This window comes from Elephas maximus, chromosome 2 (assembly GCF_024166365.1).
Source record: "Elephas maximus indicus isolate mEleMax1 chromosome 2, mEleMax1 primary haplotype, whole genome shotgun sequence".
NCBI lineage: Eukaryota > Metazoa > Chordata > Mammalia > Proboscidea > Elephantidae > Elephas > Elephas maximus.
Genome location: NC_064820.1, coordinates 75,084,818 through 75,103,560, shown reverse-complemented (window position 1 = coordinate 75,103,560; position 18,743 = coordinate 75,084,818). Strand labels below are relative to the sequence as shown.

Sequence of the window (18,743 nt, the reverse complement as noted above, 5' to 3'; positions counted from 1 at the left end):
GCTGCCCCAAGGTTCCTATCTAATCATTGTAGTTGATATTGTCAGTTTTATTCTATATAGATAGTTCTTAAAAGAGGATAATGCTCAAGGCAGACTCTTTTTTTAACTGGTTAAGCTAAACCGTTACTCAGTTTTAAGAAGACTTCAGGGGATATTTTTGGTTTAAGGTTTAAAGATTATCTCAGGACAATTGTTTCAGGGGTTTATTCTCCCTCCATGGCTCCAGAAGTCTGGAATCAATGAGAATTTGAAATTCTGTTCCACATTTTCTCCCTTTGCATCAGGATTCTTCTTTGGAATCTTTGATACAAATGTTCAGTAATGGTAGCTGATTACCATCCAGTTTTTCTGGTCTCATGACAAAGGAGGCAGTTGTTCACAGAAACAATAACCCACACATTCCATATCCTCCTCCTGTTCCTGACTGCCCTTCTTGCTCTATTGCTCCAGGTGAATAGAGACCAATTGTGCCTTGGAAGCTCTGCAAGCTTTTAAGATCCCAGGCACTACGCAATGCACTGGGAGATAGAACGGAAGCATTAAACACGCTATTAGGGCAATTAACTGGGATGGCCCATGAAACCGTGACCCTAAACCTCCAATCAAGGAACTAAATCCCATGAGGTGTTCATAAGCAGCCTCAGCAGCTTTTTCTGTTGTTGTAAATATGTCACACAACGTTGCCAATTCAACTTTTTACAGGTGTACAACTTATTGGCAGCAATTACAATAATTGGCTGTGCAACCCTAACCTTAGTGCAACTTTTCCATCACTGTTAACTCCCCTTTTTCCCCTCCCCCACGCCCCGTAACCACTAATAAACTTTGGTTTCTATACCTTTGCCTTTTCTTGTTTTTTTATATAAGTGATGTCATACAATATTTGATCTTTTGTGATTGGCTTATTTTGCTCAGCATAATGTCTTCAAGTGTTAGCTTCTTAAGATAAGTTTCTAGTTGCCTTTAGTGATAAGCACTGATGAGAACCACCAAAATTAAACTGAAAAATACTTGATGTATTATTTTTATGAAATTGTGGTTAAATTTATTCACTAGGTCAAAACTGAGTAAGAATGTTGATTATACTACCTCATACAACTTTATCTCATAAAGTATTTGCTATATAATCACATTTTAAAAGATATTATCTTTATGAATGGCTAATAGTCCCTAGGTGGTATAAACAATAACACAACTCAGCTGCTAATTAAAAGGTTGGAGGTTCAAGTCCACCCAGAGGCACCTCGAAAAAAGGCCTGGTGATCTGCTTCAGTAATAAATGTAACAAACATTTTCAAGGTTATATAGATGAGATGGTGGGGGCCGGGGGTGGGCATAACTATAAAGGGGGAGCACCAGGGAGATCTTTGTGGTGTTGATGGTTCTGTATCTTCATTGCTGTGGTGATGACAATTAGTGGAAGATACACAGCCACTGTACCAAAGTCAATTTCCTGGTTTTAATACTGTACTATTTTTTTTTTTTATAGATATGTAAAATGTAACCATTGGTGGAAACCAGGCGAAGGATACACTAGGACCTCTGTACTATCCTTTCAAGTTCCTGTGAATCTTTAATTATTTCAAAAAAAGAAAAAAAAGTACACTTGCTAGTGCAGAAAGTACTTAGTCACATAAATCCATATTCTATGTTCCTGAGAGATGGAGAAAGGAAAAAAAAAAAAACCTGTGATGTTTTTCCTTTCAGGTCAAGACTTACTGGGAAAGAAAAAGACCTCTCAGACACAGAGGTGTGAAAAGTCAAAACAGAATGTATTTACACAGGAAAAAAACAAAAATTGCATTCATTAGAACGAAAGAAAAAAATGTTTTAAAACTCCATCATCTGCTTAAGTTTTTATGTCTCTAACCTATGAAAAGCTCTAATTTATCAATAAGAGTCCATTAGAAAAAAATAGAAGGGGAGGCTCTGGGTGGTGCAAAAGGTTAACATACTCAACTCAGCCGCTAACCAAAACGCTGGAGGTTTGACTATACACCCAGAGGTGCCTCAGAAAAGGCCTGGTGCTTTACATCTAAAAATCAGCCATTGTAAATCCTATGGAGCACAGTTCTCGTCTAACACACCTGCTCTCTGTTCCATGAGTCACAGTTGACTTAGTGACAACTTTTTTTTTTTTTTTTTTAGTTTCCTAGTGCTGCTGTAATATCACAAGTAGGTGGTTTTAAAGAACAGAAATTTATTTTCTCAAAGTTCAGGAGGCTAAAAGCCTAAATGAGGGTGTCAGCTATATTGATTCCTTCCTTGGTAGGCCCAGGGTTCCCTGGTTCTTGGGTATCCTCACATGGCATCTGTCTTCCCCAGTATGTGCACATATCTCTGTCTAATCTGTTCTTTTTATAACTCAGAAATTGCTGGGTTTGGGACTCACCCTGCATAGGTTTGGCCCAATTAACCAAGAAACCCCTATTTCCAAATAGAATTACATCCATTGGCCTAGGGTTTAGAGTTTCAACACATGTTTTGGAGAGGGGGGCACAATTCAATCCATAACAAATGGCTATACTATTTTACACTCCTACCAGTAATATAGGAGCCCTGGTGGCGAAGTGGTTAAGAGTTCAGGCTGCTAATCAAAAGGTCAGCAGTTTGAACCCACCAACCGCTCCTTGGAAACCCTATGGGGCAGTTCTACTCTGTTCTACAGGGTCGCTATGAGTTGGAATCAACTTGACAGCAATGGCTCTTTTTTTATTTTATTTTATTTTTCTTACTGGCAATATAGGTAAGCTCCATTGCTCCACAGCTTCGCCAGGTATTGTCAGTCCTTCTATCTTTAGTCACGTTGGTGGGTGGCAGTGATATCATGGTTTAAATTTGCATATCCCTAAGAGTCACATGTTTGCTTGTTGAAAGTGAACAAGACTTAAAGCTCTTACCAATGAAGATCAAAGAATACAGACTTTAGTATGGATTACACCTCACCATATGATCCACACAGTCCAATGCCTTTGCATAGTCAATAAAACACAGGTAAACATCCTTCTGGTATTCTCTGCTTTCAGCCAGGATCCATCTGACATCAGCAGTGATATCCTTGGTTCCACATCCTCTTATGAATCCAGCCTGAATTTCTGTTGGTTCCCTGTTGATATACTGCTGCAGCTGCTTTTGAATGATCTTCAGCAAAATTTTGCTTGCGTGTGATATTAATGACATTGTTTGATAATTTCTTAATTTGGCCGGATCATCTTTCTTGGAACTAGGCATAAACACGGATCTCTTCCAGTCAGTTGGCCAGGTAGCTGTCTTGCAAATTTCTTGGCGTAGACGAGCCCAAAGAAGGAACTGATGTCTTGGAATCATGGTGTTGGTGATGAACATTTAATACTGTATACCATAGATTGCCAGAGAATGAATAAATCTTTCTTGGAAGAAGTACAGCCAGAACACTCCTTAGAAAAGAGGATGTCTCATGTACTTTGGACATGTTATGAGGAGGGACCAGTCCCTGGAGAAGGGCGTGCTTGGTAGAGCGTCATTGAAAAAGAGGGAGACCCTCAATGAGATGGATTGACACAGTGGCTGCAACAAGGAGCTCATCTAACAACAAGAGTAGTGATGTTGAGCATCTTCTCATGACCTTTGTTGCTTGGATTCCAGGCAGCTCTGTAAATGCTCTGTGCTTCAGTTTCTTCCATCTTTAAAATGGGAATGTTGTTAGCTGTAGTTCAGTTGGCCCTAACTCACGGCAACCACATGCACAACTGAACTAAATACTGCACAGTCCTGCTCCATCCCCATGTTTGGTTGGGGATCAGACTTTTGGATTCATTGGGTTTTCATTGGTTGATTTTCAGAAGTAGATGGTCACACCTTTCTTCCTGGTCCATCTTATTCTGAAAGCTCCACTGACACCCATTCAGAATCATAAAAAAACCCACCCAGTGCCATCGAGTTGATTCCGACTCATAGCGACCCTATAGGACAGAGTAGAACTGCCCCACAGAGTTTCCAAGGAGCACCTGGCGAATTCGAACTGCCAACCCTTTGGTTAGCAGCCATAGCACTTAACCACTATGCCACCAAGGTTTCCATTCATTCAGAATCATAGCAACATGTAAATCTCCACTCATGGGGCGGTCGTGGCTGTAAATAAGGTGAATGGGCTAGAATCCAACTTAGGTCTCTTTGCATGGAACTCCATTAACCAGTTGCCCTTAAGTGGATGTGAACTCAAGGCAACTGTGTGTATCAGAGTAGGACTGCACTCAACGGGGTTTTCAATGGCTGTATCCTTTCAGGAGTAGATAACCAGGTTTTTCTTCCAAGGTAGTAGATTTGAACTGCCAACTTTTCGGTTAGTGGTCAAGTGCTTAAATTGTCGCGCTCCCTCAGGGACTCTGCATGGAAGGCAGAAACCACCAAACCCACTGCCATCAAGTCGATTCGGACTCATAGGGACACTGTGGGGTAGAGCAGAACTTCCCTATAGGGTTTCCAAGGCTGTAAATCTTCATGGAAGCAGAATGGCCACATGTTCTCCCACAGAGCAGCTGGTGGGTTGAACCACCGGACCTTTTGGTTAGCAGCAGAACGCTTTAGCCACTGCACCACCAAGGCTCCTGCATGATAAGCAACAGCCCCTAATTCATAGTGTTGTCGTGACGTATACATAAACAAATAGGTAAAAGTCTTAAAAGCACATTAAAAAATAGTAGCTATATTATTACTGGTTACTAAGTTGCACTGAATATTACTCTATTGCTTACCCCTATTTTCTAAATTACCCGCAATGAACATTATTTTCCAATAAAAAAAATTGTTTAACATAAAAACACTGTGGTCGAACGAAAATGTGAAATTGAAAGATTGAGGGGGATATGAGGTGGAAAAAAGCAAAGCGGCCAAAATCGGAGATTGGTAGTACTCACTAGAGAGGACGCACAGTCCTTCCATTACCCAGCCACCCTCCAGGCCACCGTGCTCTTCCGCTCCCAGAAGCCCCGGGCAGCGGAAGTCGTCACTCAGAAGAGCCCGAGCCTCACGCCGCGGATCCCGCAGTAGACTCGCCATGGCAATGGGCGGTAGCGGTGGTGTCCCGGAGCAGGAAGATTCGGTGCTGTTCCGGCGTGGCACAGGCCAGGTGAGGTCATGGCCGGCGCTGTCTCCCTCCCGGCTACCGGTGCGCGCTCTGAGCGCGCTTCTCCTGGCCTCGCGCTTTCCCTGGCTGCGGGGCGGGGCCTGGCCGGCCCTGCTCTATGCCCCACTCTCCTTACTGCAAACTCGATCTGCTAGGGGCGCCGTGATGGCTTTGAGCTAGGCCGTACCGTAGCTTGACAGAACTTTGATTTGTTCCCCTGTATCTGACTGGGAGGAAGAGAGGACAGGACCAGGATGAAACAGAGAAACCAAGTAGGAGTCTAATGAAATGGTCCAGACCTGGATCAGGATGTTAGCATTAGAGTTAGTGCAAAGTGTTTGGATTCTGGATATATCTTCAAATCAGAAGCAACAGGTCTTGCAGATGAATTCGATGTGGAAGTTAGAGAGAGAGGAAAGTTAAGGACAACTCCCAGATTGTCCTGACCGTTGAAAAGATGAGGTTGTCTTTACTGAAATGAAGACGACTTCAGGTAGAGCCGGTTTATAAGGGGGAAGATTAGGAGTTCAATCCTAAAAAGAAAAAAGCGTTGCCGCTGAGTCGATTTTGCATGGAATGGTGGGGGTGAAATCTGATTGGAGTGAGTTCCATAGCGGGAAAGGAGAAATTCAAGATTGCGTTGAAAACAAATGTACCTAGGAGTTTTATTGTAAATAGGAGGTAGAGTAATTGCCAGTAGATAGAGGGTGAGGTGGAGTAGAAAGGGTTTTTTTTTGTTGTTGTAGCCAGTTTATTTTCTTATTTTTGTTTATTTTTATCGTGTTTTAGATAAAAGTTTACAGAGCAAATTAGTTTCCCATTTTTGTTGTTGTTAGGTGCCATCAAGTTGGTTCCGACTCATAGTGACCTTATGCACAACGCAAACACCATCTAGTCGTGCACCAACCTCACAACTGTTGCCACGCTTGAGCCCATTGTTGCAGCCATTGTGTCAGTCCATCTCCCTGAGGGTCTTCCTCTTTTTCGCTGATCCTCCACTTTACCAAGCGTGATGTCCTTCTCCAGGGACTGATCCCTCCTGACAACGTGTCCAAAGTACGTGAGATGTAGATGTAGTCTCTCCATCCTTGCTTTTAAGGAACATTCTGATTGTACTCCTTCCAAGACAGATTTGTTCGTTCTTTTGGCAGTTCGTGGTATATTCAGTATTCTTTGCCAACACCACAACTCAAAGGCTTCAATTCTTCTAGTCTTCCTTATTCATTGTCCAACTTTCTCATGCATATGAGGCAATTGAAAACATCGTGGCTTGGGTCAGGTGCACCTTAGCCTTCAAGGTGACATCCTTGCTTTTCGACACTTTAAAGAGGTCTTTTGCAGCCGATTCGCCCAACTCAGTGAGTCTTTTGATTTCTTGACTGCTGCTTCCATGGATGTTGATTGTGGATCCAAGTAAAATGAAATCCTTGACAACCTCAGTGTTTTTTTATCATGATGTTGCTTATTGGTTCAGTTGTGAGGATTCTTGTTTTCTTTATGTTGAGGTGTAATCCACACTGAAGGCTGTGGTCTTTGATCTTCATCAGTAAGTGCTTCAAATCCTCTTCACCTTTCAGCAATCACGGTTGTGTCATCTGCGTAACGCAGGTTGTTTACAAGTCTTCACCAACCCTCATGCCCCATTCTTCTTCATATAGTACAGCTTCTTGGATTATTTGTTCAGCATACAGATTGAAAATGTATGGTGAAAGGATACAACCCTGATGCATACCTTTCTGGACTTTAAACCATACAGTATCCCCTTGTTCTGTTCAAACGACTGCCTCTTGATCCATGTACAGATTCCTCACGAGCAAAATTGAGTGTTCTGGAATTCCCATTGTCTGAAACGTTATCCATAATTTGTTATGATACACACAGTTAAATGTCTTAGCATAGTCAATAAACACAGGTAAACATCTTTCTGGTGTTCTCTACTTTCAGCCAGGATCCATCTGACATCAGCAATGATATCCCTTGTTCCGTGTCCTCTTCTGAATTGGGCTTGAATTTCCGGCAATTCCCCGTTGATATACTGCTGCAGCTACCTTTGAATGATCTTCAGAAAAATTTTACTTGCATGTTATATTAATGACATTGTTCGATAATTACCAAATTTGGTTGGATCACCTTTCTTGGGAATAAACATAAATATGGATCTCTTTCAGTCACTTGGCCAGGTAGCTGTCTTCCACATTTCTTGGCATGGACAAGTGAGTCCTTCCAGTGCTGCATTTGTTTGTTGAAATATCTCAATTGGTATTCTGTTAATTCCTGGAGCCTTGTTTCTGCCAGTGCCTTCAGTGTAGCTTGAACTTCTTCCTTCAGTACCATTGGTTCCTGATCATATGTTACCTCCTGAGATAGATGAACATCGACCAAGTCTTTTTGGTATAGTGACTGTCTGTATTCCTTCCATCTTCTTTTGATGCGTCCTGCGTCGCTTAATATTTTCCAATAGAATCCTTCAGTATTGCAACTCGAGGCTTGAAGTTTTTCTTCAGTTCTTTCAGCTTGAGAAATGCTGAGCATGTTCTTCCCTTTTGGTTTTCTATCTCCAGGTCTTTGCACATATCATCATCATACTTTGTCTTCCTGAGTGACGCTTTGAAATCTTTGGTTCAGATCTTTTACTTCGTAATGTTTTTATTTCGCTTTAGCTACTCGATATTCAAAAGCAAGTTTCAGAGTCTGTCCTGACATCCGTTTAGGTTTCTTTCTTTCCTGTCTTTCTATAGACTTCTTGCGTTTCTCATGATCATGTCCCTGATGTCATTCCACGACTTGTCTGATCTTTGGCAGTCAGTGTTTAACACATCAAATCTGTTCTTAAGATGGTCTCTAAATTCAGATGGAATATACCCAAGGTCGTACATTGGACTTGTTCTTATTTTCTTCAGTTTAACTTGAACTTGCATATGAGTAATTGGTGGTCTGATCTGCAGTCAGCCCCTGGCCTTGTTCTGACTGATGATATTGAGCTTTTCCATTGTGTCTTTCCACAGATGTGGTGGATTTGATTCCTGTGTATTCCACCTGGTGATGTCCAAGTGTATAGTCACCGTTTATGTTAGTGAAAAAACGTATTTGTAATGAAGAAGGCGTTGGTCTTGCAAAATTCTGCCATTCGATCTCCAGCATTGTTTCTATTACCAAGGCCGTATTTTCCAGCTACCAGTCCTTATTTATTTCCAACTTTTGCATTCCAATTGCCAGTAATTATCAATGCATCCTGATTGCATGTTCAATCAATTTCACACTGCAAAAGTTAGTTAAAATCTGAAATTTCTTCGTCTTTGGTTTTAGTGATTGGTGTGTAAATTTGAATAATAGTCATATTAACTGGTCTTCCTTGTAGGCGTATGGTTATTATCCTATCACTGACATTGTACTTCAGGATAGATCTGGGAATGTTCTTGTTGACGATGACTGCAAGATCATTCCTCTTCAAGTTTACACTCCTGGCATTGTCTGATTGTCTGATTCAGAATGACCAGTACCAGTCCATTTCAGCTCACTAATGCCTATGATATCGATCTTTCATGTGTTCCATTTCATTTTTGACGATTTCCAATTTTCCTAGGTGTACATTTTAGGGTCCAATTATTAATGGATGTTTGCAGCTGTTCTCATTTTGAGTCGTGCCACATCAGCAAATGAAGGTCCCCAAAGCCTAACTCCATCCACGTCATTGAGATCGACTCTACTTTGCGGCAGCAGCTCTTTCCCAGTCATCTTTTCAGTGCCTTCCAACCTGCGGGGCTCATCTTCTGGCATTATTATATCAGACAGTGTTCTCTGCTGTTCATAAGGTTTTCACTGGCTAATTCTTTTCAGAAGTAGATGCCCAGGTCCTTCTTCCTAGTCTGTCTTAGTCTGGAAGCTCAGCTGAAACCTGTCCACCATGGGTGACCCTGCTGGTATCTGAATACCAGTGGCATAGCTTCCAGAATTACAGCAACAGAAAAGCCCCCACAGTACGACAAACTGACAGGCTCACAGGGAAGTTTCTCGTTTAGATGGGTTTTTATATCTTTGTTTGTAAGATGGGAGAAATAGTATGTTTGTAGGCTTATAGAAAAAATCCAGTAAGGACAAAAAAATTGATGATAATTGCTGGAGTGATGTCCTAGCATAGGTAAGAGGAAATGGATTTGGCCTTTGTTAGGATGCTGACCATTTATGTGGTAGCAGTTATACGAGTACAGATGTGGGTAGATATGGTGGCATATATGGTGGTGGGAGATTGTGAAAGTTCTCTTTTGGTTCCTGTTGTTTTCTCAGCGAAAGACTCAAGGTCACTAGCTAGGAGCAAGTATGTGGGAGAAGGTGTTGGAGGTTTGAGGAGAGAGAAGTTAGAAAGCACCCCTCTAAGAGAATGGGTGAGTGTTGGACTAAGGAAATATAAGGCCTACTTGAAATTAAAACCAAAAAACCTGTTGCCATCGAGGTAATTCCAACTCATAGCGACCCTATAGGACAGAGTAGAACTGCTCCATAGGGTCTCCAAGGAGCAGCTGGTGGATTCCAACTGCGGACCTTTTGATTAGTAGCGGAGCTCTTAACTGCTGTGCCACCGGGGCTCCTACTTGAGATTAATGGTTGCAAATTTAAAGAGAATTGAGTTCATTTTATTATTGAATCTCGTGACTTTCTAGGTATAGTATTATATCTGCAAATACAGATAGTTTTACTTTTTCTTTTCCAATTCTTACATCTCTTGTTGTTTTATTTAATTACTTTATCTCCAATACAGAGTTTATTATATCTGCAAATACAGATAGTTTTACTTTTTCTTTTCCAATTCTTATATCTCTTGTTGTTTTATTTAATTACTTTATCTCCAATACAGAGTTTATTGTAGTGGAGATAGTGGGCAACCTTTATATTTATACCTTTCTGAATTGCTTTGTTTCAGGTGTCTATTTTGTATGTAGTGTAGATTAGACTTGGCTTTGTGAACCAATTTGAAAATCATTTCTTTTGATAGGCAAGTTAAGTCCATTCACATTTTTTATGTGACTGAAATCAGATCTGGATGCCAACTCATGTAAACCTCAGGTGTGTCAGAGTAGAACTGTGTTCCACAGGGTTTTCATTGGCTGACTTTTCAGAGGTAAATCGACAGGCCTTTCTTTTGAGACACCTCTGGTTGGATTCCAATCGCCATCCCTTCAGAACTCCATAATTACTTTATACGTTGTTTTATTTATTATGTTCCTGTCTTTGCGTGGTGTATTTCTTTGTATTGTTGTTGTTTGTTTGTTTTTTTCCAATTTCTCTTGGTATTTAGCCAGGTGTGTGTTTCTCGTCTAGTAGTTTCTGTTATCCTGTAACCTTTTTTATAATGCTCTTGACCACTTTTTTCTATTTTAAGTTTTATTATCTGGTTTGTCAGTTTTAAATAGTAGTATCCTTTGACTTCCACCTACTGTTTTTGTGAAGGATAATGAAGTTATTCTTTCTCCTTTCTCTCTCCCTTCTCCCTGTTTTATGCTGCATTGTTTCTGTTTTGCCTGAACATATGACATTAATATCCTTTGCTTTTCTCTTAGATCTACGATTAAGTGTATTTGATACTAACGGGTTTTTTTTTTTAACCAAAGTTTTTCCAGTCATATCTTGGTTGGATGAAGCTTATCTCCAGTAGATTCCTCTGGAAAGGCTAGTGAGTACAGTATTCTTCCCCATTTTAAACTTAGCTTATGGTCTTGCTACTTGAAGGACATCTAGGCTGCATATAAATTCCTTGACTCATACTTTTTTCCCATGAGTATCTATGAAAAAGTCAGATGCTAACTAATTTTCCTTATTTTGTGAATGACTTGGTGTTTTTGCTTGGAAACTCTGAGGATTTTTTTTTTTTTTTTTTAGGGTTTGTTTGTTTTGGTTTTTATTTTGCAGAGGCTCCATTGATACACTCGATATTCTTCACCAATCATCTTTATATACCACTTTATTTTTTTATTTTGTTTTTGTTCCCTTGGCTCTTTTCATGCCTTTCTGTGGTACCCTTTAGGTTTTCTGTCATACGTATTCTTCCTTGGATACCTTGTAGTCAGTCTTACTTTTTCTTCCATTTTCTTTCCTGATTTTGTTTAACTCTGGATTCAGATTTTCCCTTTTTGGGCCTTTTCTCTTTGGAATTAAATTTTTTTTTTTATTCCAAGTGGTTTTTTTCCTTATTGCAGGTGCTGCTTTGGGATATCTAATATAACTTATCTGTTCGTGGTTGTTATTTGGGAAGTTTTTTCAACTAAAATGTTTATCAGTGAAATTGGATGACTTTGTTTTTTGTTTATTTTGAAATGCCTTATTTTGCTGGTTTAGCAAGCTCAGACAGTGGAGATATGAGGAGTTTGTGTTGCTTACTTTGTACCTTGCTTCCAGAGAGCCCTCTTGAGAGCCCTCTTCTGTTCCTACAGTGGAGTGATACTTCCTTTACCAGTGGTGCCTTTTGCAGTTGTGGGGAATTGAAGTGTCTTCTGATTTTGTGATTTATTTCTTCAAGACCCTTAATTTCTACTGTTTTGCTCTCTTTCCCTTCACCAAGTCTGCAAGGAGCATCCCCCTCCCCCCCGCTTCCAAGTTGCAGTGTAATCTTGAACAAGTCAGTTAACCTCTTAGTTATTACTTTCCTTATCTGTAAAATGACTTAATGGTTTTAAGTGCTTTTTTATCATATAGCGAGAATAACTGTTCTACATTGGAACACATTTCTCTCATATAATGGAGGTTAACAAGAAGATGACAAAAGTTAGTTTTATAATTTAAAAAATGAGTTTTTTAAGCTTCTTTGCAAATTATTGATTAATATCCTATCAATCCAAGCTACTAACTGAAGGTGTTTTGTAACCTGTCTTCCTGTTGCTGGACATTACGTATCTAGACTTACCTCCAACTACTCCATAACGTGAGCTTGATTCTAGTTAGATTTGTTGCCTCACTAACCCCTCAAATATACTGTGTTTATTTTTGCTTTCATGCTTTTTTTGGCTCGTGGTCTTCCCTGAATGCTTTATATTTTCTTCTCTACCTATCTAAATCCTTTTGATTTTTACTTTCTAGGCCTGTTTCTTCCGTGGTCACCCAGCATACGTTAATTTTTTTCCTTTTAATTAAAATGTTTATTGTTTGTACTTCACATTTTAATATTTGATTATATTTGTTTTATATTTTCCTTGTTTTATGTGGTAATAACGTCTTAAACTCTTGGTTGGACCAAATCTCTTGAGAGCAGGTAGTATGATTTTCCATACCTCCCAGTGATGAGCACAGTGCTCAAAAATATTTATTTTTAAATTGAATTAAATTTAAATAAAAACAGAAATAGCTTAATGATTTTTAGGCCTTTTCCAGATTATTTAGTATCACTACTATTTAAAATGAAAAATTAATTGGTTAATCACCATTAACAGTTTGTATCCTTAAACATTTTGAGAGTTCTTTGAATAATCTATAGTCACATTGCAATGTCAAGAGAAAAAAGTTCTTTGGACCATAGGGTCTGTGGTCAGAATAGCATTACCCTAGTTTGGATAAAGTCAACCTGGTGGCCAGGTATTTCTCTTCTTGCCAAATTAAACCTTTTATCAAATCTTAGAAAAGATTGAAGCATGCATTACCCTTGAAGAGATCCCACTGTGATCAGTAGATAGGTATTAGATAGTAGGGCATTCACTTTATGACATGCGTTTTGGAACATTTGCAGATTTCCATCATTGGGGGTAATGTCACATAACCTCTAAATAGCTAGGCTTCCTGGGGTTTTATTTAGGTTTTAAAACACCCATTTTCCATGTAATTTGATTATGTCTGGATTTGGATGTCTCTTGCTACTGTCAAACATGTTTTTCATGAAACCCATCCAAACATGAATTGTTCTTATTCCTTATTCCTCCCAGAGTGATGATTCTGACATTTGGGATGATACAGCGTTGATAAAAGCCTATGATAAAGCTGTGGCTTCATTTAAGGTATGAAATGTTCACTCACTCTCCTTTGTTTCCTCGTATTATTCATTTGGTAAAAATTTAATTAGACAGCATACAGTAAAGTGTCAAAGTGCATGTTATTCAGCTTTAATTTTGATGATGAAGTGGAAATATGGGTTAGTTAAGTCAGATGATATCTTACTTTAGAAGTTAATAGCCTATCTGTATGTCATCCCTTTACCTAACCAACCATTTGCTGTCCAGTCAGTTCGAAATCACGGCGATCCTGTGTGTGTCAGAGTAGAACTGTGCTCCGTAGTTTTCAATGGCTGAGTTTTCAGAACTAGATCACCAGGCCTTTCTTCCAGGGCGACTTTGGGTGGACTCAAACCACCAACCTTTTGCACCACGAAGGTGCAAAATAGAGTTTTAAGCATCTGTTGTTTTTAATATTTTCACATTATATCAAACTATAGAAGTCCTTTGATTCACATTAACAGGAGAAGAAAGGCAGTATGAATTACAATTTTAAAACATTTGACAAACCTTTACTGAAATGAAAATGATGATGCTGAGTAATAATAGGGTAGTAGTTAATACCTGTAGAGTGTTTATGGTATTCTAAATGCTTTATGTACATTAAATTAATGCAATCCCCTCAATACCCTGTGAGTTGGGTATCAAGTCAAGTATTGCTGATGGTAGAAAAATACAACTGTTTTAGGAAGTATAGTCTGGTTTTAGGGCCCAGATAAGACATTTACCCAGTTGTCCAACATCTTCCTTTTCCCACTGTCTGAGGTAATTAGTCTTATTGATTAGCATGTGTGGGCCATCCCACTCCAGACTAGGCTGGGCATAGAGAACACCAAGCATATAGAGTCCCTTTCTTTCCTGTAGTCACTCCTTTAGCGTGAGGTAAATTTCAGACCTGTTCATTTTCTTGCAGCTGAATTCTAGGTTTTTAAATAATGCCCTTTCCAGTATACACTTAGAGTAGAAGTAGACTAATGAAGGGTTACCAAGAGGGTTCTGTAAAATACAAATTGCAATGGGAGAGATTAGAGACTGACACCAGTTAGGTGCCCCGTGGTTCGTGAGGGCCTGAACTAGTTATGACAGGTAGAATGCCCAGTTTAGGGATGGGGCTGGTGATATTGCAAGGGGAAGTAGCCGGAGTAAAGGAGGAAAAAGAACTGATTTAGAGGAAAGATAATTTAGTTTTAATCATGTTGAGTTTGAGGTATGTGTGAAGAGATGAAATTGATAATTAGAAATGTTGGCTCAAGCCAAGGAAAAAAGTCAGAGCTGGTTAATAACTTTAGAAGTCCATTTGCATAGAGGTGGTAATAGGAATGGATGACTGTGAGCAGATAAGGATGGCTATCCTTGATGCCAATACCAAGTTTAATGCTTGATCAGAGAAGTAATAAAAGCATCAGGGCACTATGTTGCTATGCCATCTGGGTATCATGAATTTCAAGAGAGAGATGGGTCTAATATTACAGAAAGGATGAGAATGAGGAGTCTTGATTAAAAGCGTCTTTAGAATTGATGATCAGGTGTATGATGCCTTCAGAAGCAGTTTTGGTAGAGTGTGGGATGGTGAAAAGAGGAAGTAAAGGCTTTCTGAAGTGGTGGGGTCTTGAGACCAGCTTATAGTGGTAACTGAGCTATGTTGTGATTTCTCTTTAATATATCAATCTGTAACATGTTCATTTCTATACATATTTTAATAGCATGCTCTAAAGAATGGTGACATTTGTGAACCTTCAGACAAACCAAAAGGCACACCTAAAAGAAAACCTACTAAGAAGAATAAAAGCCAAAAAAAGAATACCACGACTCCATTGAAACAGGTTATTTAAAACACCGAAATTTAACTTCAAAGTATTTCTTGTTACTGTCCTTATTAACTAGTGTAAAACATCTTTAACTTAAATGATTAGTATGGTGTAACTTAAACGATTAGTACATTGTTTTTCTGTTGACATACAGTTGTAAACTGCTATTAAACTTTCTATTGTTTAGGAATACGTATGCCAATACAAGTATAAGGAATTGAGTGGGAATGATAAATTCAGGGCAGCGTTTACTTTGTGGATTAGACGAGAGAGGTGATGTTATTTTGGAAAGGTACCCGAGAGCCTTAAACTCAATTGGCACTGTTTTACTTCTTAACCTGAGAGATGGGTATCTTTTTTTTTCTTTCAGGCACCCTAAAACTTTTAGCACCAGAGAACCGAAAACTCTGGGAAGTCATTTCTGCTCGTTAAAACAATAGACCTGGGAGCTAACTGTTGGGGTGTCTCACTGGTCAGCTTTAGTTTCATCACTACCAAGGGGGACGCAAGCTACCGTATGACGAGCGCTTACGTTCCAGACCCAAGTGCTGGGTACTCTACACACTTTCCCTCCTTTCTAGCCCTCACAACGAATATGTGAGGCGGAAGATATTATTGCCATTTAACACATGAGGGGCAAATAAGACTGAAGAGATTAAGAAACTTTTTCAAAATTATATAAATGGCAGAGTTACAATTTAAGTTTATGTATTTCTGGCCCCAAAGTCTTTTTTCACTAAAGTATCCCGTTTTCCAGATCAGATAACTGGAGAGTGTCTCCCCCCGCCCCCCGATCCCCCTCGCCCAAACGAGATTATATTTTACAGTCTTTAAAAGAAGTGTATGTGTGTGTATCTTTGGTTTCTTTTGTAGTGGAAAGTTGGTGATAAATGTTCTGCCATTTGGTCAGAAGATGGCTGCGTTTATCCAGCTACCATTGCGTCAATTGATTTAAAGAGAGAAACCTGTGTTGTGGTTTACACTGGATATGGAAATAGAGAGGAGCAAAATCTGTCTGATCTACTTTTCCCAACCTTTGGAGGAGTTAATAATGTAGATCGGAATACTCAGGAGAATGCTCAAGAGGTGAGAATACAAAAGAAAAATAGAATTCTTAGAAGCCAAAAATGGATGAGAAACTAAATAGTATAACTCGTCAGTTTGATTCACTAAAACATTAAATTTTTCCTAATGATACCTTTATAACAAAAACACATTTTTTTTTTCTCTTTTTAAAGAATGAAAATGAAAGTCAAATTTCAACAGATGAAAGTGAGAACTCCTCCAGGTCTCCTGGAAATAAACCAAATAACATCAAGTCTAAAGCTGCTGCATGGAATTCTTTCCTGCCTCCACCGCCGCCAGTTCCAGGGTCGGGAGTGGGACCCGGAAAGGTAAACCTGCTACCCACAGAAGGTTTCCCAGGTGGTAGTTCATAGTGTTTGGACATTCAGCCTCGGCATTAAGTTAACGGTAGCTTTTCCCCTGAAGTTTTTGCAGCTGTCTGTAACTGCTACAAATTCACACTTGGGAATTCCTTGAAAAGGAAATAAGATAATGATGCAGAATAGTTTATACTGAAAGACTTTCCCAGCTACTTTTGTGGAGAATTAGACTAATAATTTAGCAAAGTACGTAAGTTAGAAAATATAATAAGACTTTATCGTCAGCTGGATGATAGACTGTAGCTCACAGTATCACCTGTGTAAAATATATAAAAATTGGGAGAGAACACAATTTGGATGTCCTATTGGCAGCATCAATATTTACACCTAATATGGATAAAATCTTGAAGAGCTCCTGGATTGTTTCGCAGACTTAAAAAGTAAATATAGATTCTATTTAGGCTTCTTTTGTTATAAATAATAGAAATTACAGAACAAAAAAGATTTTTATTGAAGCTTGCATTGTTTTTCAGTTTCCTGAATGTAAAATGATCAGCCTCATAAAATGTATATGTATGTGTGTGTGTATATATGTGTGTGTGTGTGTGTATATGTATATATATATCATGCTGCATTGGTCTCAGGACCGATCATTCATGTTTAATGAGGGATTTGCTCGTTTTCACAATATATGCTCTAAGTTAGCATATGTATAGCCAAAAGAGCATCTATAAAAAGAGTGTGCAATTCAGTTAATTGTGGGAAGATATAGTCTCTTACGATTGAAATATTTTGCTAAATACCATTGTCTCTGGTTCCTTAGGTAGTTAAAAATCTTACTTTATTTTTACTTCCCAAATATCTGTATAGAAAGGAAATGAGAAAAATCTAGAGGTTGCCATTTGACTTACAAGTCTGTTTGATTTCAGTATTTGGTACGTGACTAAACTTTTTGATCTATATAATATAGATATTATTCTGGGCAATCATTTTGATTCTTTTGGTATTGAATCATTTTCTGTTTCATGTTGAAATTAGTATTTATTTATTTTTTAAATATCTCTTTACAGCCAGGCCTAAAATTCAGTGGCCCACCACCACCACCGCCACCCTCCTTCCTATCATGCTGGCTACCTCCATTTCCTTCTGGACCACCAGTAAGTGCAGAAGAATGCAGGTTAAACTGTACTTTCCTACACGGTTTGGGATTTATCAGAATATAGGTGATTGCTGGAAATTTTGCAAAGTGTAGGTGATTGGAAAATGTCATCTTAGACCAACCGTAGGGCAAGATTCTAATGAGCAAAAATTTGCACTAAATCTCCTGTTTCTTTTTTTTTAATGTTCTCTGATACCCAGACCCAGTCCTCTTATATCCCCACCTCTTGAGCCCTGGGTTGCCTGTTTCCTTCTTGGCAGAAGTTGTTTCTCATTCTATAGGGAGGAAGCCCCTGTTAGAAAGGATTTAATTACACCTTGTAGGGTAGTAATGACTTGTCCTTCCTGGTAGGTATACTTAGATGTTAGTCTCTCATTCTGTGGACTGGATTTCTAATGATAAAATTTTAAGTATCAAAAATTGCCCAGATGAGGCTAGAAGAACTAGATGGTGCCCAGCTACCACTGATCACTGCCCTGACACAGAACACAACAGAGAATCCCTGACAGAGCAGGAGAACAGTGGGATGCAGATCTCAAATTCTCATAAAAAGACCAGCTTAATGGTTTGACTGAGACTAGAGGAACCTTGGAGGTCATGGTCCTCAGATCCTTTGTTAACCCAAGACTGGAACCATTCCCAAAGCCAACTCTTCAGACAGGGATTGGACTGGACTATAAGATAGATAATGATACTGCTGAGGAGTGAACTGCTTGGATCAGGTAGACACATGAGACTATATGGGCAGCTCCTGTCTGGAGGCGAGATGAGAAGGGCAGAGAGGGACAGGAGTAGTTGAATGGACACGAGGAGTACAGGGAGGAGAAGAGGAATGTGCTGTCTCATTAGGGGGAGAGCAGCTAGGAGTACATAGCAAAGTGTATATAAGTTTTTGTATGAGAGACTGACTGGATTTGTAAACTTTCACTTAAAGCACAATAAATAAATAAATAAAATTAAAAAAAATAGGCTAGATACAAAGACACTTTTTGACAGGCTGTGTGTCTTGGGGTTGGGATAGGTGGATATTCTCCCCAAGATCTATTTAAAACTGTCCTTGAATTTTTTTTTTTTTTTTTTGAGGAAAAATATGGAAATATTCTTGGTCTTTTATCCAGTTTCATAATGGAACAACAAAAAAAGTTCTAATCAAAATGTTTAAACATTTTATGTACCCTATTTGGGAAACCCTGGTGGCATAGTAGTGAAGTGTTACAGCTGCTAACCGAAAGGTCAGCAGTTCGAATCCACCGTGCACTCCTCAGGAACTCTATGGGGCAGTTCTACTCTGTCCCATAGGGCCGCTATGAGTCAGAA

At 39.2% G+C, this 18,743-nt stretch overlaps 1 protein-coding gene across 5 annotated transcripts in view; it reads left to right on the top strand.

The window, feature by feature from the left end:
* The first annotated feature begins 5,003 nt into the window (after positions 1 to 5,003).
* Positions 5,004 to 18,743, top strand: part of LOC126065332 (survival of motor neuron protein) — a 30,608-nt gene continuing 16,868 nt past the window's right edge. For all 5 annotated transcript variants that reach the window (XM_049865194.1, XM_049865184.1, XM_049865175.1 and 2 more), the window contains exons 1-6: positions 5,004 to 5,107; positions 13,009 to 13,080; positions 14,778 to 14,897; positions 15,756 to 15,968; positions 16,121 to 16,276; positions 17,338 to 17,424. In XM_049865194.1, coding sequence (XP_049721151.1) covers positions 5,036 to 5,107; positions 13,009 to 13,080; positions 14,778 to 14,897; positions 15,756 to 15,968; positions 16,121 to 16,276; positions 17,338 to 17,424 — 720 coding nt within the window. In that variant the 5' untranslated portion in view covers positions 5,004 to 5,035. The remainder of the gene's footprint in view (positions 5,108 to 13,008; positions 13,081 to 14,777; positions 14,898 to 15,755; positions 15,969 to 16,120; positions 16,277 to 17,337; positions 17,425 to 18,743) is intronic.